The sequence below is a fragment of the Microcebus murinus genome, chromosome 7 (assembly GCF_040939455.1).
Source record: "Microcebus murinus isolate Inina chromosome 7, M.murinus_Inina_mat1.0, whole genome shotgun sequence".
NCBI lineage: Eukaryota > Metazoa > Chordata > Mammalia > Primates > Cheirogaleidae > Microcebus > Microcebus murinus.
The window spans coordinates 45,303,984-45,329,711 of NC_134110.1; the positions used below are offsets into that span (position 1 = coordinate 45,303,984).

General features: G+C 31.7%; 1 protein-coding gene across 1 annotated transcript in view; it reads left to right on the top strand.

Annotated features, from left to right (window-relative positions):
* The window catches only part of MRPL13 (mitochondrial ribosomal protein L13), a 42,675-nt gene that overhangs the window by 10,792 nt on the left and 6,155 nt on the right, over positions 1-25,728 (top strand). The window contains exons 3-6 of the mRNA XM_012753814.3: positions 5,266-5,359; positions 9,725-9,785; positions 14,665-14,751; positions 20,642-20,763. Of these exons, the coding sequence (XP_012609268.1) occupies positions 5,266-5,359; positions 9,725-9,785; positions 14,665-14,751; positions 20,642-20,763 (364 nt within the window). The remainder of the gene's footprint in view (positions 1-5,265; positions 5,360-9,724; positions 9,786-14,664; positions 14,752-20,641; positions 20,764-25,728) is intronic.

The window sequence follows — 25,728 nt, forward strand, 5'->3', positions numbered from 1 at the left end:
GGTGGAAATGTAAAATGGTACAACCTCTTTGGAAAATAGTATGGCAGTTTCTTATCAAATTAAACGTGAGTTTACCATACAACATAGCAGTGCATTTTTGGACATTTATCCCAAAGAAATGAAAACTTAAATTCATGCAAAAACCTATATCAATTAATAATACCTCTAGCCCATTCTCTATCTCCCCACGTTTATCAGCTCTTGACATGTTGTATATATATTTATTTGCTTGTTTATCATCTGTCTCCCTCCACTAGAGCATAAGATTCATTAAGAATAGGAACTTCATTTACATTCGTTGCTATATTCCCAGCATCAAGGATAGTACCTGGAGTTAGTAAGTGTGTAATACCTAGTGAGTGGATTAATTCATCAATGAGAAAGGGTTTATAAATCAAATTTTAGAAGAGCCTGAGATTCTCACCAAACTTAACAGATGTCTGTGTCTGAATCTTCTCATGCATGGAGTCTGAATATCTCAAGAGTTTAAACTGAATGCTGGGGATGTTTTTAAAAACCCTTATTGTGGCTGGTAACTATTATTATATTAATATAAAGTATATACAATTAAGAGTCTTCAGCAGGGAGCTTATAATCTAGTTAGAGGGAATAAATTATACAAATGCCAGCACAAGGTAGAGTTAACTCAGTATCATGAGAGAAATTCAGGCATCTTTGCAAAATCAAAGGAAGTTGACTTTTGTATTGGGAAAGGCTTTATGCAAGAACTGATATATATATATATATATATATATGTGTGTGTGTATGTATATATATATAAACTTGAAGAATGGATAAAATTTAAGTAGTAGACGTAAATCAGGAGGGCATTCCTAGTAAAAGGAACAAAGACAAGATTGGAAGATGTATGTGTGCATGCCTGTGCGTGAGAGTGCGTGTGTGTATGCATGTGTGTGTTGAGATAATGAGATAATTCTTCAGGGAATACCAAATGTAGTCATGTGGCATACCAGGCACAGACAGTAGTGTGGAATAATACTGGTAAAGAGGGCTAGAAAATTTTATCCTATACTGTAGGCTTCCTTGAATACCTAATGAGGATTGGTACATAGAGAAGTACAAAGGTGGCAAATAACTTTAACATAGGAGCAGTATATTGAGAAGGATTTCTGAGATCTTAGAACTTAAGCACAAAAGGAGACATGATTGACTAGTGAATGATATTGCCTCCATATGACATTATACCCACAACTTCTTTTTGTCATCTTGGTTGTAGCAAAAAGGATAAGATTTGCCTGTGAAGTCACTAGCGTCAGATTTGAATTTTGACTTTATGATTTATTAGCCATATAATCTTACAGAAATTATTCCATAACATCCAGAAGGAGGGAATCCTCCCTAACCCATTCTATGAAGCCAGTATCACTTTGATACCAAAGCCAGGAAAGGACACAACAAAAAAAGAAAACTACAGGCCAGTATCCATTATGAACATAGATGCAAAGATCCTGAACAAAATAATAGCAAACCAAATTCAACACTCAAAAAGATCATTCATTACCGGACCTCAAATTGTACTACAAGGCTATAGTAACCAAAGCAGCATGGTACTGTTATAAAAGTAGAAATGTAGACCAGTAGAACAGAATAGGGAACCCAGAAATAAAACTGTCTACCTACAATCACTGATTTTGGGCAAAGCCAACAACAAACACTGGGAAAAGGAAGCCCTATTCAGTTAATGGTGCTGGGAAAACTGGATAGTCAAATGCAGAAGAATGAAACAGGACTTCTATCTCTTGCCATATAAAAAAAAAACAATTCAAGATAGAAAAAAGACTTAAATTTAAGATCCGAAATCATAGAAATTCCCAAAGAAAATGTAGGAAAAACTCTACTAGACATCAGCCTAGGGCAAACAAGACAAATACAGCAACAATAAAAAATAAATAAATGGGACAATTAAATTATAAAGCTCACAGCAAAGGAAATAATCAACAGAGTAAATAGACATCCTACAGAATTGGAGAAAATATTTACAAAGTATACATTTGACAAAGGGCTAATATTCAGAATCTATAAAGAACTCAAACAAATCAGCAAGAAAAAAATGAATAACCCTACTAAAAATTGGGCAAAAGACTGAACAGTTATTTTTCAAAAGAAGATAGACAAATGGCCAACAAACATGAAAAAATGCTCAACATGACTAATATTCAGGGAAATACAAATTAAAACCACAATGAGATACCACATTGTGGTATCATTCTCCTTGACAGAATGCATTATTAACAAGTCAAAAAACAATAGATGCTAACATGAATGCAGAGAGAAAGAAACATGTACTTATGCAGTGTTGGTGGGACTGCAAATTAGTACAACCTCTATGGAAAATAATATCAAGATTCCTCAAAGAAATAAAAGTAGATGTACCATTTTACCTAGCAGTCTCACTACTTGGTATCTACCCAAAAGAAAAGACATCATTTTATCAAAAAGACATCTGCACTCGAATATTTATCACAGTACAATTCACAGTTGCAAAGATTTGGAATCAACCTAAATTCCCATCAGTTCATGAGTGGACTAAGAAAATGTGGGGTATATATATATATATATATATATATATACACACATACACACACACACACACCATGGAGTACTACTTACCCATAAAAAGGAATGGATAATGTCTTTTACAGCAACTTGAGAACATTATCCCAAGTGAAATATCTCAGGAATGGAAAAACAAATACCACATGTACTCCTTAATAATTGAGAACTAAATGGTGGGCATACATGGGCACAAAAGATGTAGAGGTCATTGGAAAGCAAGAAGGGGTGAGGGTGAGTGGTTGTGAGGGGTAAAATCTTACCTGTCAGGTACAATGAACACTATTTTGGTGATAGGCACACTAAAAGCCCCAACTTAAGCATTATGCACAGTATCCATGTAACAAAGACATTTGTACCCCTTTAATATTTTGAAAATTTTTTTTAAAATTTAAAAATGAAACTCTATGTACTTGTTTAACTTAACAGTTAAACAAGTAGACTTCTGTCTCAGTAGACAGTAACAACTATACCATATCCAGGGTTACAGCGTTTTACAATAATGTGACTTTTGTTACAATAACACTGACTTTTGTGTTAATACTAATGCAATTTTTAAAAATACTTAATTGCTGGTTAATTTTATTTAGATTTAGTAGAGAAATGCTTGTTAGAATTTATTTAATAGAGATTTGGCATAAATTATCAAGGAAAAATATTTTTTTCTATATTAGATGTTCGTATTTTAGAGCTGAATGAAAACATGATTTTCATTTGCTTTGTGGTAATTGTGTCTAATGTCTCTTTAAAGATCCTTTTTGTTCTCTGTAAATGTTTTTTGAGTGGCTCAAGATGCTTTGTGCATATCTTTGCCTACCACATTTTAAAAAATAAATTCAGTTTTAGTGGAAAGTTTAAAGATTACATTTCTCCTCCAAATAGGTGTCACAGAAAGAACTTGAAGTGTGTGGTAGGTAACTTGGTGTGTGAGCTTTGACAAATCATTTAATCTCAATGGGCCTTAGTTTCTTTAGTTGGATTACAAATGTCTGGATGAAAGTGAAGGTAATCTCAGCATTTTTTACATCTATCTAGATACCTTCTCACCCTGTTTATTTGCTCTTCCGGTACATTTGCCCAACTGCCTCAGTAGCCAACCATGTGTCACTTTTAGGAACTTTAGTCACTTAGTCAAATACTGCCAAACTATACTTTTCACCCACTAACAGCAAGCTTCCCAGATCTTTCATTCCCACCTCTATATTTCATTTCACTCAAGTGATAAAATCCCACTTGTTTTGTCCTATTTTATCTTTGTCTTATATAGTCTATGAACCTCTCTCTGAAAATTCTGTCATTCAGAGTCAGAGTTCTACATAGAATCTTATAATCTTTTGTTTATATATATATACTGCACTTATACTTCTTATTTTTTAGTGGTGTTTTTTCTTCAGCTTCTAGAATCTTTTGAAGTTTTTCTTTTCTATTAGTAGGATAGGCATTTAATAAATGTTTCTGATTACTAGATTTTATCATTTATAGTAGATTATGTGAATACGTATATGTTTGGCTTTCTAGTTTGTTTTTAGATGAACAGCCAGACTTAGAGGTACTTTTCACTAGAAAATTAATGCAGTATATATATTTTGATTTTCAGGTCATCTGTCCTGTCAGTTATGCTTGTGTAGTAATAATTGAGAGTGGCAGTTTAAATTTAACTACTGTAGGTAAATGCAGTTGGAAAAAAACTTTCCACTGTAGTTAAGCGTAAGAATCATAGTGCTCCATTGTTCTCTAAATTTGCAAATAATAATAATCAGTTGTAATGCTTTACATTTGTTTTCAATTTACCAATTGTAAAACATACTTTTTTATATCTATGTGCATATGGTTCTCATTTTCTCTACCCTTTTTAAGGGAAAATTTGTATCAGCTATTTAAGGGTACTTAAGAGAAATCTTTTTAGTGAAGTATAATTATTAGTGGGAAGAATAATAGGAATAATAGTAGTTGCCTTTATAAGACATATTGTTGTTATTGGCATCTTTATTAAATTTCTGAAATCACCTTTCAGTGATGAGATTTTCCAAATGGGTAGCCAACTTTTTCTATACTTAGATGTTATATGAAAAAGTAACAAGGCTGTGGAAATAGCCCAAGTGCCCATCAATCCAAGAATGGATTAATAAAATGTGGTATATGTATACCATGGAGTACTACTCAGCTCTAAGAAACAACGGTGATATAGCACCTCTTATATTTTCCTGGTTAGAGCTGGAACCCATACTACTAAGTGAAGTATCCCAAGAATGGAAAAACAAGCACCAGGTATATTCTCCAGCAAACTGGTATTAACTGAGTAGCACATAAGTGGACACATAGGTACTACAGTAATCGGGTATTGGGCAGGTGGGAGGGGGGAGGGGGGCGGGTATATACATACATAATGAGTGAGATGTGCACCATCTGGGGGATGGTCATGATGGAGACTCAGACTTTTGGGGGGAGGGGGGAAAATGGGCATTTATTCAAACCTTAAAATCTGTATCCCCATAATATGCCGAAATAAAAAAAAAAAGAAAAGAAAAAGTAACAAATCTGTTAAAAGATTTTTGATGTTGCACTGTGACTTGCTTTCTATTTTTCAATGTGTTGTTTGGACTTTGATAAGCTTTATAAATAACCAAGGCCACTTTTTAAGGTTATGTTTTCATTCAAAAATTTTTCTTTCTTATTTCTTTTTAACTCTAGCTGACTGTGGGGATCATGTCGTCATTATGAACACAAGACACATTGCATTTTCTGGAAACAAATGGGAACAAAAAGTATACTCCTCACATACTGGGTAAGAATGCCATTGTCAAAGAAAATAGGTAGTTATGACATGTTACTTTAATGATTACTCTTATTTAAAAGAAAAAGAATATTTAAAAAATTAACATTTAAGAAAATACTAATTTTACTCATGCTACATATATGATTTACTCAAACAAAAAAACGCACAACACTGTACCAAATACTAGCTATTACCTGACAGTATTTATCCTAAAAGCTTTTCATATAACCCCTGATCAAGATTATTCTCATTTTTTTAGTCAACTGTCTTTCTTTCTGCTTCCTATAATTCATCTTAATGTTGTTTTCAGAACCATCCTAAACATGAAAATTCATGAGATATTTAAGGAATGGTCACTCTTCTCTAGATATAGTCTTTGTCAGTATCTCTCTTAAATACACTCACCTAGGTGTGTTCTAATGGTTTTCAAGTACAATGGGACTCCTTCTCCATCTTTCAGTTAGGCAGTTTTCTTTTCAATAGAACATCTCTTCAAGGCCATATCAATTACATGGTTCATTGAGTTTACTGCCAGCTAAAACTCCAAAGTCTTTTTCAAGCATGCTCCTGTTGAATCATGTCTTCTCGTTCCTGTGTGCTTTAGTTGTATTTTAATCCAGTTGCAAGATTACTCCATGTTGGCCAGGCATGGTGGCTCACGCCTATAATCCCAGCACTCTAGGAGGCCGAGGGCGAGCAGATCGCTCAAGGTCAGGAATTCAAAACCAGCCTGAGCAAGAGTGAGACCCCATCTCTACTAAAAATACAAATAAATTAATTGGCCAACTAAAAATATATAGAAAAAATTAGCCAAGCATGGTGGTGCTTGCCTGTAGTCCCAGCTGCCCTGGGAGGCTGAGGCAGGAGGATCACTTGAGCCCAGGAGTTTGAGGTTGCTGTGAGCTAGGCTGATGCCATGGCACTCTAGCCTGGGTAACAGAGTGAGACTCTATCTCAAAAAAAAAAAAAGATTACTCCATGTTAAATTTTACCTCCAGCCTTTTAATATCTTTTGAGATCCTAATTTTGTCATCTAATGTATTAGTAAACCTACAGCTTCAGGTCATGTGCAAATTTAATTAAATATACCTTCTATACCATCATCTAGGTTATAATTAGAAATGTTGATCTTTCATTCTTGATCAAAATCATTCTTAATATTTCCAACTGTACCTTCACCTTTGATGTTCCCACGTGTTGCTTTTCATCTCTTGCCCAAGTGCATCTTATATGTTTGGAATAACTCTTTTGCTTCCTTGAGCCAGCCTTTACCTACTCCTCCCCTTAAAAAACATTCATGAAATCTTTATATAACTTAAGAAAACTGAATTTACATCCATCTTTAGTAATTTCTGCTATTAGCAAATCTCTGTGTATAAAACAAACTCTACAAAATTAAGAGGCAATTGAGGAAGAATATTAAAAGTCAGAGTAACGTGATATAAGCATAAAGGGAAGTATTGACAGAAAATGCTATGGTAATTACCAAAGCAATAGTATCTGTAGTATTTCTGCAAATGAAAGAAAACAACAGCACAACTGGTAGTGAACAGCTAGTTTAATATATACATCAGCTGGTAATGTCCCTATCAATAGTGCTTTCTCACCAACAGATGAAAATTCAAACTCCTATACAAGTTATTGGCACCCATTTGCCACTACTGCTTTTTGGTCCTTTTTAGCCTACATGTTATTTCTTACTTTTCTGCCTTTGTATATGTTGTTCCCCTGACTGTAATGCCATTTCACCCTGTGTTTCTCAGGTACACTCCTATTTATCTGTTAAAAATTGGCTCAGATGTTACCTACAATGGGATACTCTCCCTGTTTCCTAATCATCCATAGGGTTGATCGCTTTTTGTTTCTGTTGACTCTTCACTTATATATTAGACATTCTATTTTATTATGCTTATAACACTATATTACAATTATGTATTCAAAATTTAACTTTCTAGTTGTAAAATTTTTAGCACATGCTAATATATTTAGAAAATATAAAAAAGTTTAAATATAGAAAAATTTTCTATATTTAGAAAATATAGAAAAGTTTAAAGAAGGGACTAAAATTCACCATGACTTAACATTTTAACATGCAGTCAATCCTCTATATCCATGGGTTCTGTTATTAGTGGATTCAACCAACTGTGAATAGAAATTTTTTTTTTAAATTGTGTTTGTACTGAACATGTACAGACTTTTTTTCTTGTCATCATTCGCTAAACAGTACAGTGTAACAACTATTTACATACAAGTTTATATTCTTTTTCACTTAATATAAAATTCTCACAGAACCTTTTGCACGTTATTTTTGGTCACTGTATAGTAATATGATTTACCTACTTAATAAACATTGCTCTCTTTTTTAAAACGAAAATTTGGTTTTTACAAAAAGCTGGAAAATATCCTTATCTTTTAACTTTTTCAGTTTTTAAATAGGATTATTTAAATCTCTGGAAATGTAATAAATTTCAGGATCAAAGAAATGACCATTTATAGATTTTTTGATAGGTATTTCCAAACATTAGTTTACTAATACATAGGACTCTGTAAGAATGTTACCCAAATCCATGCTATCACAGTATTATTAAAAATAATTTGATAATAATAAGTCTCTGCTATTTTGATATGCATATGGTTGTTTACATTTCTATTATAATGAGGTCTTGGTGCCTTCCTTATTTTCTGTGAACATTTTATTTATTAAGAATATTAGTCCACTATTATAGTTTTTGCTTTTTGTAAATTTCTTTGTGATGTTATTTACCCTACTTTTATTCAATTTTGGTAGATTAAGTCTGTCTTTTCATTTGTAATTCTGTTTTTAGTCTCAGAAAATCCATTCTTATGCAGATTTTCATAAATATTCACTTCTGATATTTTTAGGGGTTGGATAAGTAAGGTATGTATGGATCTTGAACTTTCATATCTAATTCTTTAGTCATCTAAAATGTATTGGCATTAGAGATATAGCTTACTACTAGTTGTAGCAACAGAATTTATTTAGTCAATTTTTTTGAGAACAGGATTTTCTCGGTGTCCTCAGTACCCAGCAAAATAGACATTCAGTAAGTGTTTATTGAATTAATTTGAATGAAAGCCCTTGGCTAGCATTTAAAACAAAATTTTTCTTACTCTATCCAGGCTATCCCATATGAGAGGAAGAAATGTAGTTATTTTTTCACTAGTAAAAATCAACTGAGTAGTGTACTACTCAAGTCATTTCCCTATTGAGAATTTTACATTAGCTTTTCAAATCCTTCAGGATAAAGTGCAGACTGCTGAAATATGCCTGTAAATGGCATTGTGCTTTAAAATTTGCCATCCCGTGTTAAAAATAGAAAGATAAGCGTTAGCATAAAAGTTGTAATTTTTTTCCATGAAGAAAAAAGATACAGGAATAGAAATCTGGACAGGTATTTCTTTTTCTAAAACTGAAATTCTATGAAATAAATGACTATCAGTTTTGAACATTACCCATTTTTCCCAGCAAACTTCTAAATTTGATTTCTTAACTTTTATACCTAAAATGTGGTTCCTTAAATCATTTTTAATGTTTTCAAATTTTGTCAAAAGAAACATATGGAAGAAATCACATGTAGGTAATCTTAAGGTTTTTTGTAGGCTCCATGCTGGCTTTCCAATTTTTTTTTCCTGTGAGTAAAATCATATGTAGAGAGGTAAAATGAATTGCCTAATATTATACTGGAAGTTACTGGCAAAACCCAGAAACCTGTATATGAGGTATCTAAATTACTAAGCTATCTCTGATACTACTACAAATCTATATTTGTCAGTTTGTTCATTTTATATATAATGTTTGGTCTGAACACAACGAAATGTTTTATCACTTAGAGCCAACATATAACAGTGACCTTTTACCAACTGTTAAGAGGGAACAGGATTATCTGTTTAGAGTATGAACTTGACTTTGGAACCAAATAGTCTATCAACATTTTCCACAGACCTAAACCCTAGCTTATACAGGCAATTTGTCTAATTTGGCAGAGAACATGAAATATTCTGGCCCATTGCTATTTCTTTCTTAAATCAAACAGTGATACTCTACCTCATAATGAATGAATGAATGAATGAATGAATGAATGAATGAATGAATGAATGAATGAATAACTTAAAATTCAGATCAAAATATAGTTATGCCAAGAAATTTTTCAAAGATATAGAACTGTTTATGAACTAATTATAGTTGACCATTTAAGAGAATAGCATAGTTACTACTTAATTTGGAAACACTAATGAACAGCATAGTTTCCAGAAACAATTTATTAAATTAGTTTTCTTATAAAAGAATGATCAGTTTAAGAGTACAGTACCATAGCATATGCCCAGTTGTAATGTCTTTGCTTATTTTAACAGCTACCCAGGTGGATTTAGACAAGTAACAGCTGCTCAGCTTCACCAGAGGGATCCAGTGGCAGTAAGTCTGTTGTATTTTTTATTTATCATCTGCACAAAAACTGATTCAGACACTGTTTTTCAATCTCCCTTCTCTTCTAGTATAGCTAGTATTCAAGGCTATAAATTCTTTACTTTAGTTGTATCACATAAGTCTTTAAGTATTATTTTCATTATCATTCAATTCTATGTATTTTCCAATTAGTATTTATTAGTTTTACATTCAGTTAAAGAATTCTGAGGCTTTTCTTTTTAATTTTTTTATGCTTGCATAATCACCTAGTATATGATGAGTTTGTCAAAAATGCCTTAGGGTCAGGGAGACAGAGATAGATGTTTATAAGTGTGCGTATGTATATATATTTTGTCAAACATGCTAAGTATGTTCTTATATTCTTAGTGACTTTTTTGTTAATTTTATTTTATCTGAAAGAGTTTATTATGAAAATCTCAATTATAGATTAATTTTTCCTTATAGATCTGTCAGTTTTTGCTTTGTGTATCTTGAAGGTTTAGTATTAGATGAATTTAAGATTGGAATTATAAGCCATTTGAAAAATTGATTAGGGTCAATATGTACTGATCCTCCTTATCTCCAGTAATGCTTTTTGCCTTGAGGTCTATTTTTTTCTAATATTAATATGGCTATATCAGCTGCCTTTTAATTAGTGTTGGCCTCATATTATTTTTCATTGTTTCAATTTTACTGAGTCCTTATATTAATAGATGTGTTTGTTATAAACATGTAGCTAGAATTTTTCTTTTTCCTCCTCTTTCTTGCCTTCACGTGGATTGATGGAATTTGTTTATTATATGTCTAAAGTTAATCAGTATCTTTACCTTCCTGCAAATCAAATGCAGGCCCTTAAAGATTTTTAATACCCACCCTTCCTCCATAACTAAATACTTTCTCTCTTCAAAATATTTTAAAACCCTTCCAATTCAACATTCTTGTTATTGTTTTATCCTGCTATTGATTTTTTATGATTTTCTTTGTTTGTAATCCCTTCTTGTAACTCAGTCTTCCTTCTGATATTAATTTCCTTCTCCTTAACACATTAACTGCCATGTGAGTTGTATTTAACTAATGTTAGTTTTGAACCCAGGGCCTTATGGAGCATATATAACTCACATCTCTTCACCTTGGGAGCCGTGTGAACTATTTTTCAAGATACATATAACTCATGCACAGAAAACAATAAACAATAACAAATCTTTCATTAAATTAGAAAGTATTTTGTTTTCGAAGTTTTTATTCTATTTTCATAATAAAGACACCAAGGGAAAAAAAATTTTCTAGTATGTCAATCAATGTGTTAAAGCACTTCCCATTAGCATTCCTATAGCCACATTCTCTTGATAGAGAACTTACCATTTTTTGTCTGAAATTAACTTTTGCTTTCATTCTTGAAAGATGGCTTTGCTATATATGGAATTCTATGATAGTCATTTTTGTTCTCTCAGCTTTTTGAAGCTCTTATTCAGTGGATTTTAGCTTCTATTATTGCTATACATAAGTCAGATATCGGTTTAATTTGTTTGATGTACTCTGTTTTTTCTTACTGGATATTTTTAAGAAATTTTCTTTGGCATTGTTTTTGGAGTCTTGTTTCTTTTGTTTGAGGATTGGTGTCTTCAGTTATGGAAATTTGTTAGCTCTTAAACTCCTAATACTGGATTTCTTTATTCTCTGGTTTTTTTCCTTCGGAAATTTGATTACATGTACAGTAGATGGTCACATTTTATTGTGCATGATTCAGTACCACTCTTTCTTATTTGGTGTCTCACTGTCTCTGTGCTGCATTCTCAGTAATTTGTTTAACTCTGCATTCCAGTTCTCTAATAATCTTTTCGCCTGTGTCTAATCTGATTAATCCTTTTATTGAGATCCTAATTTCAATAATCTTTTTCCCCTTTTTTTTGAAGTTTTATTATTTGGTTCTTTTTCACATTTGTTGGTCAATTTTGATAGTCTCCTGTTCCTTTGTCATATTTTGCTTCCCTAGTATATTATCTTATACAAAATAAACATAATTCTTAGTATTTGTATCTCAGTCTAATATTTGTGGTCTTTATGGGTCTGTAATTTATTATTTCTGCTCAGTATACTTGGTAAGCTCATGTACCTTGGAACTTTATCGCTCAGAATTCTTTGAGACCTGTGTTAAAAATAACTTTCTTTATAAAAGATTTACTTAGCTTATGACAAGTGCATGGGGCTACACCAACCTAAAAGACTTCTTTAATCTAAACTTTAGACTATAGGATTTTCATCCCCATAAGAAGGGTGAATTCTGGACCTCAAAGCCTTGTCAGGTCAGTTTGGTTTCATGCTTCAAAAGGTATTTTTATAAACAATATTACTAACTTCACTAATGTTTATTTGTTTTAAGTTATACTGGGAGACATTCTAATCCATGTATTAATTCCCAATATTACTCAAAACAAAATCTCCCATTGCTATTTTATAATTTTTTTTCTTCCTTAACTCTGACCTGAGCTTTGAACTATACTCATAGGATAAGAAAGCATTTTCCCCATTAGAGACTATTTTAGCTTTTTACCAAGGTTTTATTAGACTTTGAAGATATTCTTTTATTTTGATAAAGTAGTAAATAAAAATAAATAGTGTCAGGATGCAACTATTTGTTTGGTGTAATAATGCCTAAAATTTTCTTGGTAAAGTTAAGGAAAGGAATATTTTATTACAGTAAGACCTTACATACCATTTAGAAGTTCCATGCTTTACTATTTATTTTGTATCATTTATGTCTGTTTTATAAAAATGTACTCAAATTTTTACTTCTTAGGAAATATTTAGTGTTCTGTTTCATAACTAATGTGTTATAGGTTATAATATAGGTAAAAGTATTCTATTTTGACTATTAATATGATTTCCATATAACAGTATCAAAGGTTATAATGGCTTCTGATAATATATACCATAGCTGTTACAACAAATTATTTTTTTAATATTTTATGAATTTTTTAATGTTTTTAAAAGTAAATTTTCTATTTTTTTCGTATATGTTAACTAAACACTAGGAGGCAGTATAGTCCAACTTTTTAAATGTTAAGAATTTGGCATTGGATAACATTTGTAGAAATTGTTACAAATTATTGTATTTTATGAACAAAGATTGAAATGCATTACCAAATTTGTGATGAAGGCTTAGGAAATATTTCAGTTAAATCCACTCAAATGATTACCTGATTACCTCATAAAAGATCTTTTTTTTTTTAAGTTTTAACTTTGTATTTTGAAAAATAATGACTTGAGAAGGAAGAGGTCATTTATTTTATTTCCAAATCAAACACTAAGTGTTTGTGTGGAACAGTAGGCCTCTGCCAGCAGACATAATTTGCTAATCAGTACTTGGTGCATGTGACTTGTCAGAGCATTTGTTTCATAATGCAGTCTTCTGATTGCTAGTACAGTCTTGGAATATAATTTGTAAAATGCATTAATATTAATAGTTAAAGAGGTAATAGTTTACTAAATGTTAAAATTTTTTCAAAATTATATAGGAGATTGTTAATTCTAATTTCAAATAAGTATTTTGATTCAGCCCTTATGTCATTTATCTCTGTCATTTATTTTAGTTTCTTTAAGAGTTTCTGTGTCCTTGTATTTTCTTCCAACATGGTTACTTTCTTATGTTTTCCCCTTCCTATAATTGATAAAATTATTTTGTGTGAAGCAAATGTTAAATAAAATTTTCAATAATTTTATGTCAACTTCTAAAGTATTTTTTGTATTTGTGCTTTATATGAGGAAGGTTTTTAATATTTATTAAGCTTATCTTGTTCTATCTTTTTCACTTTCTGAATTTCTTAAAATGTATGCCTAAATTTATACAGCTACAATTACTTTGCTGCATATACATATTGTTTCACATTTTTTTGTTTGCATTCATTTGTGTATCTGTCTTTTTTTCTCTGTGTTAGTTTATATAACCTTTTCACATTTTCTAGCTTTCACTAACTTGAGTGTGATGTTTGCATTTTTTAATAGGATAAATTTTTATGAACATGCAAACCAAATGCCATGTAACCCTACTAATAAAATAAAATTGCAATTGCAATGATATTCAGAGGATATAATTACTTGCTTATCCAGAAAAGATGCTTAGTAGTCTTAATATTGTCAATTTCCACTTTCGACTTTTAAAACACTGAAAAGTTTAAACACTAATGTTTAGATCAGTACTGTCTGATAGAAATTTCTACCATGATAGAAATGTTCTATGTCTGCACTGTCAAATATGGTAGCTGTTAGCTCCATGTGGCAGTTGAACTCTTGAAATGTGGCTTGACAGAAGAACTGAATTTTTAATTGCTTTTAATTTTAACAATATAAATCTACATTTAAATAAAGTCTTTATGACATAAAATCTTAATAGCATTAACATAGAAAATAGATGGAAAACATATATGGTATGCCATTAGCTTTTGTATGTAGTAAGGCTTGGTAGTCTGATTTGATGAATGAATGAAAGGAATAGGAAATCTTCTTATAATGCAACCTTGTTCTAACATGTATTGTTTTAGTGGGTTTAGCTTTAACATACATCAAATTATACTCTTGAAATATGAGTGCAGATGATAAAAATCAATTGTGCTATCTAAAATTGGCACATACACAGATTACTTTTAATTTCTTCCTTTTGTTCTTTTTCTAAATTTTAAATTAAACATTAGAGCCTAAAGAAAATAGTAATGTACAAAGTAATAAAGTTTCTTTTCTGTGACTTTCACATATCTACTTAGGTCTGTTTCTTTCCTGTGTTCATGTTGACTCTTAGCCACTTATTTTCATCACCATCTCTAATTGTGTTTGCTTTCTTTATATACCGAGTCACATTTTTCTTATTTAGTCCTATGAATATCTGTTTTTTCAGATTGTAAAACTAGCTATTTATGGCATGCTGCCAAAAAACCTTCACAGAAGAACAATGATGCAAAGGTTGCATCTTTTTCCAGATGAGGTGAGTTACTGGTCATTGGTAATGATGCTTTTCTGAAATTTTCAATTAAATGTTTTCTCTCCTTTTTAAATATATGCTGTAGACTTATTTTCAATAATTCTATGTCAAATTCCAAAATATTTTTGTATTTTTAAAGTGAACATATATATATATATATAAAACAATAGTTACTCCTATTTTATACCATAAAATGAGCCAACATTGGAATAAAAATCAAAAGTCTGCTAAGTTCTACATTTTCATTTTAATAACTCCTTTTTTGAACAAGGATTTATGATCAGAACCTCTTTTAAATTGAAATATTCATTGATAATTTCATCAACTATGAAAAAAGTATTAATTTAGTTCACTCTTTATGTGACCACTAGCAAAACTTCTATATATCATGGATTAATAACTTTGTTTGTTAATTATTTCCCATGATTTAGCTTTAAATATTTGTTCCTACTCAAAGTTTATTCAGCTAAAAATTATTTGGGGAAAAAAGTATCAACATCTTTATTTATTAGCATACTGTTTTACATACTTAGGTTTTCCCTTTAGTATAATATTAATATAATGAAACACTAGAGTTTCTATAATAAAAATGGTTGCATACAGACTCTAGTCAGACTGCCTAGGTTTGAATTCATGCTGCCCCATTTATTGACTGAATAGACATGGGCTAATTATTTATTATCTCTGTTATCTGATCTGTGAAATGGACATCATAATAGTACCTACTTTAGAAGATTGTTGTAAATGTTAAATAAAATATACTTGTAGAATGCTTAGAACAGGGCCTGGCATAGTAAGTGCTAGTTGCGATCATTACCAGGTTATAATTGCCCTTTTAGTTCCCACTGAAGGAATAATGTAGAAGTTTATTCTAGAATATCAAGTTATAACAATTGTTCAAGCTACTTGTGTGTGTGCTCTGTTGTTAGCTTAAATAAGACTTATTCATAATAAGTAGAGTATTTATATTTTATCAAAATGATTAATTTGTTATCATTGTTTTACATGAATAAGTAGAGTAATTTTCCACTATTCACTTTACCTCTCTGGTAACACGTATGGGAGCATTATCATCATCCAAGGATAAATGACCTTCATGATGAAGTAATGAGAATTTAAAAACTTCTATTTCTGATTTTACTGTTACATTTTTTAGAAAACACAATTTTTAAGAGATACAAAAATACTATTTATTCCAGTTACAAGCAGTTTAAATGTGGATGTTTTAAGTATCCATGGTAGTTCAGTTGAACAATAAATTACTTAAATAATTTCAGACTATAAATACATGTACAAGGTTATTATTTCTGCATTATTTTTTAATAGTAAAATAATAGAAAGTAGTAAAAAAATAAGGCAGTGATCAAAAACCAGTGGAGCAATAACAGGAGTATACAGAGCCAGCTTCAGGTGGTGTCCACTGACCAACTATGGGACTGTGTGAACTTCGAAATAAATAGTAATAATAATGGATCACATTGAATAAAAAATAAAAATATGTGTATCTACAATGATAGTCCAAAAATCATTTTTAATTTACTACAATTTCCCTTCTCCCTTTTTGGAGAAGGAAAAGCTCTTTTATAGAAGAATGTCATATAAAAAATGTAGAAGGAATACTGAACCAGAAAAGGCACCATTATCAGCATTTTCTGTAGCCATTGGGTAAAATGTTACTGTGAAGCAGGATATTCAGAGTACCAAAATATCATGCCAGAGAGTATTTAATATTTGGAAAGGGGAAAAATGCTTTTATGTTAATGAGATCTGGTGGACATCACCATAACCAAGAGATCGAATCTGTTGTTGATATAGGACGAACTGACATTATGTTCCTCCTTCTGTGAAACACTGAAGACCAAACATAAACTATATAGCATCGTGTTAAAAATGCTCAATCTGAATCTGTTCATGGGAAAACAATTATACAAATCCAAATAAAAGGTCATTCTGTAATTTAACTGGCCTGGACTCTTCAAAATGCTAATTTCATGACAGGGCAGAGGAACTCTTCAGGTTGAAGGAGACTAGACTAAAGACTAAACAACATACTATGATAACTAAATGTAGCATGTGATCCTTGACTGAATCTTGGAGTGGAATAGTTATATATATAACAATATTAGACCAATTTGGGAAATTTGAATATATACTATATATCAGATAAAAAGTATTTTATTGATATTAATTTTGCTGAAAATGAAATTGTATTATATTTATATAAGAAATTGGCCTTATATTTAGGAGATAATATGCTGAAATATTTAGGGTTGAAGTATTTGCAAATTATTCTCAAATAGTTCAGCCAAAAAGTGTTTGTTTATGTGTGTTTGTGTATAGACAGAAAGAGAACACAAATATGTTGTGTTAATAATGAGTGAATTTGGGTGAAGGTTAGATTAGTGTTCACTGTGTACTCTCAACTTCTGTGTGGATTTAAAATTTTCTAAAGTAAAAAGTTGCAGAAAAGTAATAAAGTAAATGATCACCTAGCTCATGTGTTTCTGTTTTCTACTCTTATTCTTTCCTTATTCTCTTTTTAGGTTACCCCCACCCCCTTGAGGAAGACTCTTAAGTCTCTGTAAACACATTCAGTTAGCATTTGTGAATTACCTTCCATGTGTCCAGATTAAAGGAGTCACTTCTCCCTCTTGTAGTTTCTTGTGTAATGCCTAATCAAGAATTTTAATTCCTCATTTGTATCAGTATTATCTATTTTTTCAGTGAAATCCTCTAATAGTAAGGAAATTTGGAAAACTCATTTTAGTAGAAATTTCATTCTATTTAGCAAATATTTACTAGGAACCCACTACAGTCCACACTCTCTGTGCTGAGTGAGCATTTGGCAGCTTTTCAAATTGCCTTTACAATCAGTGTTGGGATTTTTTTAATCACTTCCCAAAGAAGTGTGAAATATTCACAAGTTCTCAGAAGTATCTAACTGACACATAGTTTCCTTTAATAAGTAAAAAATGTGTCACTTAACAATATTTTATATGTCCAGACAACTTCTGTTTGCTCTATTTACTTGCAGATTTGAATATACTGAGGAAGTAATGATGGTAGAAGAAAGGATGTTAACTATCATTAAAATGCCTTTCAGTTAAGAAACACATTATCAACAGTATCTATTGTGTTTTGTGTATGTTGATAGTGACCCAGCCTATCCAAGCCAAATCATTAGCACATGGAACATTCTCTAAGATAGATCAAATCTTAGGCTACAAAACATGTCTCAGCAAATTAAAAAAAAAAAAATAGAAATTATACCATGTATCTTCTCAGACCATAGTGTAATAAAATTAGAAATCAACTCCAACAAAAACACTCAATTCTACACAAAGTGATGGAAATTAAACAACCTAGTGCTGAACAATTATTGGGTCAAGGAAGAAATGGTGGAAATCAAAATATTCCTTGAACTAAATGGCAAAGGGGATATAAGTTATCAAAATCTGTGGAATTCAGCAAAAGCAGTCCTAAGGGGAAAATTCATAGTCTTAAATGCCTACATCAAAAAGACAGAAAGATCACAAATCAACAATCTAATGAATTGTCTTCAGGAACTAGAACAGGAAGAGCAAACCCAGCAGAAGAAAAGAAATAACTAAGGTCAGAACAGAACTAAATGAAATCAGAAGCACAAAAATAGTACAGAAGACTAATGGAACAAAGAGTTGGTTCTTTGAAAAGATAAACAAAATTGATAGACCTCTCCCTAGATTAACCAGAAATAGGAAAGAAAGGACCCAAATAAGCTCAATCAGAAATAAAAAAGGAGATATTTCAGGTGATAGCACAGAAATACAAAATATCATCTGTGAACACTATAAAAATCTCTATGCTCATAAACTTGAAAAATTTGAGGAAATGGACAAATTCCTGGAAACATGCACCCTCCCAAGGATCAATCAGAAGAAATAGAACTCCTGAACAGACCAATTATGAGCAATGAAATTGAAACTTTAATAAAAAACCTTCCAGCAGAAAACAGTTCCAGACGAGAGGTTTCATAGCCAAATTGTATCAGACCTATAAAGAAGAACTGGTACCCACCATACTGCAGAAATTATTTTATAACATCAAGAAGGAAGGAATCCTCTCGAACTCATTCAACAAATCCAGTATCACCTTGGTGCCAATGGCAGCAAAAGACACAACAGAAAAAGAAAACTATACACCAAAAGCCATTTTAAATTTTTTGAAGTAATATAAAAGTTTTGTTCAATTAGGTTTTAGAACAAGCTTACAGTATAGTAAAACTCCATAATTCTAAAGTTATTATAAATTGTATTCTGATTCTTAAGACATACTGATTTGTCAAAACTATGTCTTATTTGATGCCGTGTTGTTGGGCAGATATTTGATTCCTACTTGTGATACTGCTCTCTGCAGAGAACTGTAATTTACTGTGTGATAATCCTTTTCTTAAAAAAATAAAAAATTGTGCATACACTATAATGAAAAAGAGGCAATTATATCTATTCTCCTTGTGAAAATGCCCTTAGCATATATCCATATTGATATCGTACCATTATTTTAATAGCCAAATTAATTTATCACCTAGTCTCACAATCCACTTCCCTTTCCCAGCTGCCTTATTTCTGTGTCATGGACACAATCTAAATGTTAATTCTTTGGGTTACTCACACTCTTATTTATCATTTTTTTTAAAATTTGATCTGTCCAATTCCAATGCTTTCTTTTTAAGAGCTTGTTTGGAGGTTCTAGCAGGGGAGCACAGCTACTCGTATACCCTTGAACGAAGAAGACCTGTCCTCTAGCGGGGAAGGTCGTCCTATTCAACTGAGCACGCAGCTTCAAGAAGGGATGCACATGGAGCAGTGAGGGAGGAAAGGGACACCCGCCTAGCCAACCAGATCAGTCGAATCAATGGGGTGACATGTTGTAGCCAGATCACCCTCACATCCTCAATTCTTTCTTCTTATAAAATGTCTCGGATATGTGCTTTACTCTTTAGTTTGCTTTTCATTACCCAAATTTAGACTTTTTTACATCTTTCTTTGATTACTGAAATAGCCACTTAACTGTTCTTCTTGTCTCCGTCTTTTCCCCACTGCAGTCCATTCTGCCTACTATTGCTAGGCTAGTCTTCCAACTCTTCTCTTCATTTTCCTGAAGATTTAAATATATTAAAGGGGAACAGTAGTTCTGGGCAGAGGATACCATTAATAAAGGCAGCAGAATTTGAGCCTAAACCAACGCATGTAAGGTGAGGAGATTGATAAGTCAGAAACCATGTGGGTGTGTGTAGAGAAGTGAAGTCAGAGAGGCGGGCCATGAGTGAGGACACTCTAGCTAAGGAGGTTTAGCAAAAGAGTTAAAACTGTATCTGGAAAAATTTTAAGCCTAGAGAGGATTCTTTAAAAACTTACAAGCCTTTATAGGCCATGGTCTTTTTATTTTCCTTTATATGTTCAGCACCTAGCACAATTTCTGGTTCTTAGGAGGGGTTCAGAAAAAGATTCTTAGATAAATAAATGACTCAAAGATCCAGCAGGTTTTCATTTTCAAAATTTTTTTCTGGCCATAATTTGGAGCACAGATTAAAGGTAGTGGCACTAAACACAATAGACCTAGTACACATATACATCATATGAAAAAGCAGGAAAATGAGCCAAAGCAGTGCCTTTTTACAGTTGAAAAGAGGGAAATGAACAGTATATTTTCAAAAAATAGGTAACGTGTATTATAATGTAATTACTTCTATTATTGTACTTTTCAGGAATTTTCACAGATTTTTATCTTAATTATATTGTTTTCCTCCTATAAAACATTCTTTTGCTTGTTACTTTTTAATACTTACTATTACTAATGTACTGCTAAGAAAAATATTTTAAGAAAATTAAGCCTAAAAATTTTTCTAATGTAGAATATTCCAGAAGATATTCTTAAGAACTTAGTGGAAGAGCTTCCTCAACCACGAATAATACCCAAACGTCTAGATGAATACACACAAGAAGAAATAGATGCTTTTCCAAGAGTGTGGTCTCCGTAAGTGTTTCTTACTTCCTTTCTTTTTTTTGTTTTTTTTTTTTAATTCAATTTGGTGTCCTCAGTTTCCTCAACCAAATGATAAAATCCTTGAGATGGGAAGAGTGAACTCATTTTTTTTTACTCTCTTAGAAACTCTAAGCAGCTACCACCTGCAAATAAACTCTAAATGTAAGTAGAACCAAAAGTTTTTAAGCATTAAGACTTTGCTAGATGAGAGCAAGGATGTTCAGAGGTGCCTATTATTATCAGATATTTTATTTGAGATGATCTTTCTTAGATTGATTTTAGTCTTTTGGAATGATAAATGAATTTTTATTAACCTAAAACAAAGTGATTCTCAGTTTTCCAGATTGTTTCTAATTAAAAGTTATTAATTCTGGATACTTGTAGATAGTCTTGATCCAAATAGAAAAATAAAATACTTTCTGTTTTACTCCATACAATTCCCTCTACCTAAGGTCCGTAAAGCTGCTAAGGTTTAACATTCTATCTCCCATCTAATTGTTTTTAGGCTCTTTTGTCTGGGATGTACAGATGATGAAGCATTTAAATATAACTTCCTCAGGCAATCATTTCTGTAATCCTTGAACTGAGTTAGGCTCACCATTATGGGATCTCATTGTACACTTTTCATTTACTGTATTTATTCTAATGTAACTAAATATTTGTGTGAATATCTGCTTAATATCTGTTTACCTTACAAGATTGCATGAGGAGACTACGTGTTTGTCTTGTTTAGCACTGAGCATGATACCTGCATACTGAGTAGGCACTCAGCAAGTATTTATTCAATGAATTAATGCAAACATAGACTATCCTTGTATCAGCTTTTATAAGTGAAGTTAGGGAAGAATCTCTAGAAGATGCGAAGCAAAGACTGCTTTTCTTTTTTTTTCACAGCATTTATCACTGTCCAGAATAATCTCATTTATTTATATACATGTTTATTATGTCTCCCTACATTAATAGCAGTATAAAAAATAGCAAACACTATTAAAGCATTTACTATGTGCTTTATATGTATTAACCTGTATAATCCTCTGAGCAACTTAATGAGTTAGTACAGTTTTTATCCCCCCCTTTTTTTAATAAATGAGAAAATGTAGACATAGAGAGGTAAAGTAACTTACCTAAGATCACATAATTGTAAGTGGTAGATTAAGGATTCTAGCCTAAGTGACTAACTCCTGGGTCGTGCTCCCAACCACTCTGCTGGAATGTCCTGTGTTGCATTGGAAGGTCAGCTTCAAAGGGGCAGGGACATTGTCTTATTCAGCACATATATTCCCCAACACTTAGAAATAGTACTTGGCACATAGTAGATACTCAGTAAGTGTTTGGAAAGAATGATGAGATAAGTTCTGCTCTAAAAATGAATTTCAGGGTTGTCATGAATATATTAATGAAGTCTTAGAAAACTCCGAACTTAGGTTCAAATCTTGCCTCTGTAGTACCTCACTCTATAACCTTAAGTTATTTATCATTTGGAGCCTCAGGTTCCTCATCTGAACTCGGTTTCAACTGTGTATGAAAATACTTAGGACACTTGAAGTATTGGCCAAGTTTTTAATAGGAGTTCTTTTTGCAGTTACAAATTCTATATTATTTTAACTTGCTTGCTAGTGTAGTGTTTTATGTAAATGTATTTAAGTTGCATGTAGTTCACAAATACTCACCTTTGATAAGTTATATACTAAAAAATTATTTCAAGTAGTCCTTGAAGTTTTGGTAGATTACCTTCCTTTAACAAGTTCTGTAAATATAAGTATGTCATATCTGATTTTTTTTATACAAACATCATCATAAATGAATTTATATTCTTGATCATGAGGGATGTGGTACTCTTTTTTTTAAAAACTAGAAATACCAAAGGTGCTTTTAACTCATATAAGTAACCAAACACATATTATGTACTTGAACTTATATTTTGTGAATATTCTAAAATGTAGTCTAAATTAGTTAAACCAAGCATTATAGTAAGGTAATAACCATTCACAAGTTATATTTAGTGTTGTTATAGTCAGCGCAGTGATCAAAATGCTCATTTTACTAAGTAATTTCTGCTGATATTAAAGCAAATTAGGAGATGTCTGAGTGTCATTGTTATATTAATGAAATTAGAAGTGGCTTTTCTATGGCTATTTTTAAGGAGACTTTTAGAGAAACTTGGAGTCACTTGATGCGTTTTTTTAGTTACTACTCTGGGAATGGGTTTTCCTGCCCTTTCTTTTCATTCCAAATTTCCTTGTGGCAGAAGTATGTGTTAGGCACCAAGCTTCCCTTTTTGTTTTATTAAAGTTGTAATATGTTCTCACATCCAGCCACACAACATATGTTAACTTGTGTTCTCAAAATAATCAAGTAGGTATACACATACTGAAACTTAAGGATATATCATGTTATAGGTATACTAGTCATTTAACATAAATCATTTAATATTTCCTTCTCTGCATATTAGAGCTCACATCAAGCCTGATTAGTCTTTATTACATAAGAAGCATATGACCAAGAAAAAATAGTTATTTGGGGGTTAAAAAAAAACTTGTCTAAGAAATAGATGATCATTTTAGTATAGGGCTATTCAGTGGAACTTTCTGCAGTGATGAAAAGCTCTCCATCTGAGCTTCAAATACAGGTAGTTATTGGCTACATATGGCTCTTGAGCACTGGCACTATGGCTAATATGACTAAGGAACTGAATTTTTAGTTTAATGTAATTTTAATAAATTTAAATTGTAATAGCCTCATATGGCTAGTGACTACCTTATTGGACTATGCCATTTTAGTTGTTTGCTATTTCATAAAGCACTAGTATTAAATATTATATACTTTAGAATTAGAATTAAAATATTTTGATATCCTATGCAATTCAATGCATTGAACATGAGATTTCTCATTATTGGAAGGCTTGTCTTTATAAGGAAAATTTTTTTTCTCCTTCTGGAGAAAAAACCAGCTTAAAATTTGCTTTCTTCCACCCAAAATAGCTAAGCCAAGAATATAATCTTCCTTTGGAATACAGTAACTGGAGTTTATTCAAGGTAGATCTGATGGTGAATCTGCAGACATTTAACTGAAACAGATGTACCTGGATTGCACCACAATAAATAGTCACAAAATAGCTTGTTTTGTTGTTTGTTTCTCTAGTAATAAAATGTAATGTCTATAATGTTTACGATGTTCCCTAGTAATAAACTTAATGTTTATAATGTTAAAATATACATCTTATAATTGGAACTGTTATTACCTTTTGGTAAAATGTACGTTTACTACCTTTTCTATTGAAGAATAAAAGCTTTTGAACAACAGTAACAATTGTCAAACTAAGCTCTGAACCCAGTTGATGATTACCAAAATTGTTTCATTCTTAATTAAAAACTATCAAAGTTGGGATTTTATTTAAATTATTTTAAATCTCTTGCAAAGGTTATATTCTTTCAGATCTAATTTCAGCATACATTAGGGGTTTTTTTTTGTTAGTTGTTTAGTCATTTTTAAAACAATGGTAGGAGATGAGTGAAATTGATATGACAAAACTATAAATACTTTTTTTTAAACTAAAAGCTATTTTATATGTACTATGAGTAGTAGTATTGCCTGTTCATCTCATTTCTTAAATTAGTGGCTGTACTTGGTATATTAGTATTTTTTACATCTCATGGATACATAAATTTTGTGAGAATATGTCATGAAGTTATTATGTTCTGTGTTTTTGATGGTATAAAGTAGATGTATGTTTGCCATGTACAAATGGTGATTGTAGGGTTTACCCTTAGAATTCATTTGTCTTTTTTCTTTAAAGGAAAAAAAGATCCCTATCCTTTCTTCACAGTTCATTTGCCTGTCTGAGATTATAGCTTTCAAATGGTCAACTTATTTTAATACTATCAATAATTATTCCCATAATTATTGCAGTTTTGCCAACACATAGCAAAACCCCAATAATCATGGAAATTATATAATGCTCAGTGTAATGGAAATTTTTCAGTGTATAGACTAAAAATAAAACTTGGATCATTTTAAATTTTTTTATTTTCAATTTTTATAAAATTCTGTGGGAGAGCATTTCTTAGGAAAAACTAGGTATGTGGAAAATTGCAACTTGAATTGCTTCACATTATTAGTCTGACACGTAAACTCTGTAGGTAATATTTTAAGCAAAATCTTCACCTTTGTAGAGAAATTGTGTGTGCAAAGTTTCAGCATCAATGGATGCATGAAAACAGATGTTTATAATGAAAACCTGTGTTTCTGGTGTTCAAAGGAGTGTGCTCTTAGAAATGTGCCTGCAAAGGAGTGATGAATGGTAAGGATGAAGGCATGGAAGTATGAGGACAACCACGATTGGCCCTGGAATCATCTTTCCTGAAAGTAGGGTGAGACTTAGGGAGTTTAATAGATAATCCATCCAGCTCTGTGAAAGAAAAGTCGAGTTCCAGATGCTGGGAACATTAGCACTGAAAAAGGGCTTTGATGAGCATCTTGTAGCTGTAGAAGAGAGCAAAGACTTAAGCTTAGTGCCTGCTGTCTGATATGAAAGCTATTAATCCTAAAAATCTACAGATTTTCAGACTTATTTAAGTTAATATTCAGAAAAAAATTATTTTCAACTATGCTTTACAAAATATGCTTCAAATCAGACTTCATTCACTAAAGACAGTGAAGAAGGATTTTTACCTTGTCTCATCCCATAAGGAGCTGATATCTGGACAGCTTTAAGATTTTCCATAATTTTATGCTAGTCCAGTCATGTGGCATTTTCCCCACAGAATTTAACTTAATTTTCTGCTCTTCACAGTCAGAAGTTGTTAGCTGGACTTGGGGGCCAAGGTTACTTTCCAACTCTCTTACCCATTTCAACCAGCTCAGAGTTGGCTTAAACCATAGACTTCAGTTTTTCCAGTGCTGAGTTTTGCTCAAAGTAGGCATTCTAAACTCTACTGTTCTTTTGGACATGATCAG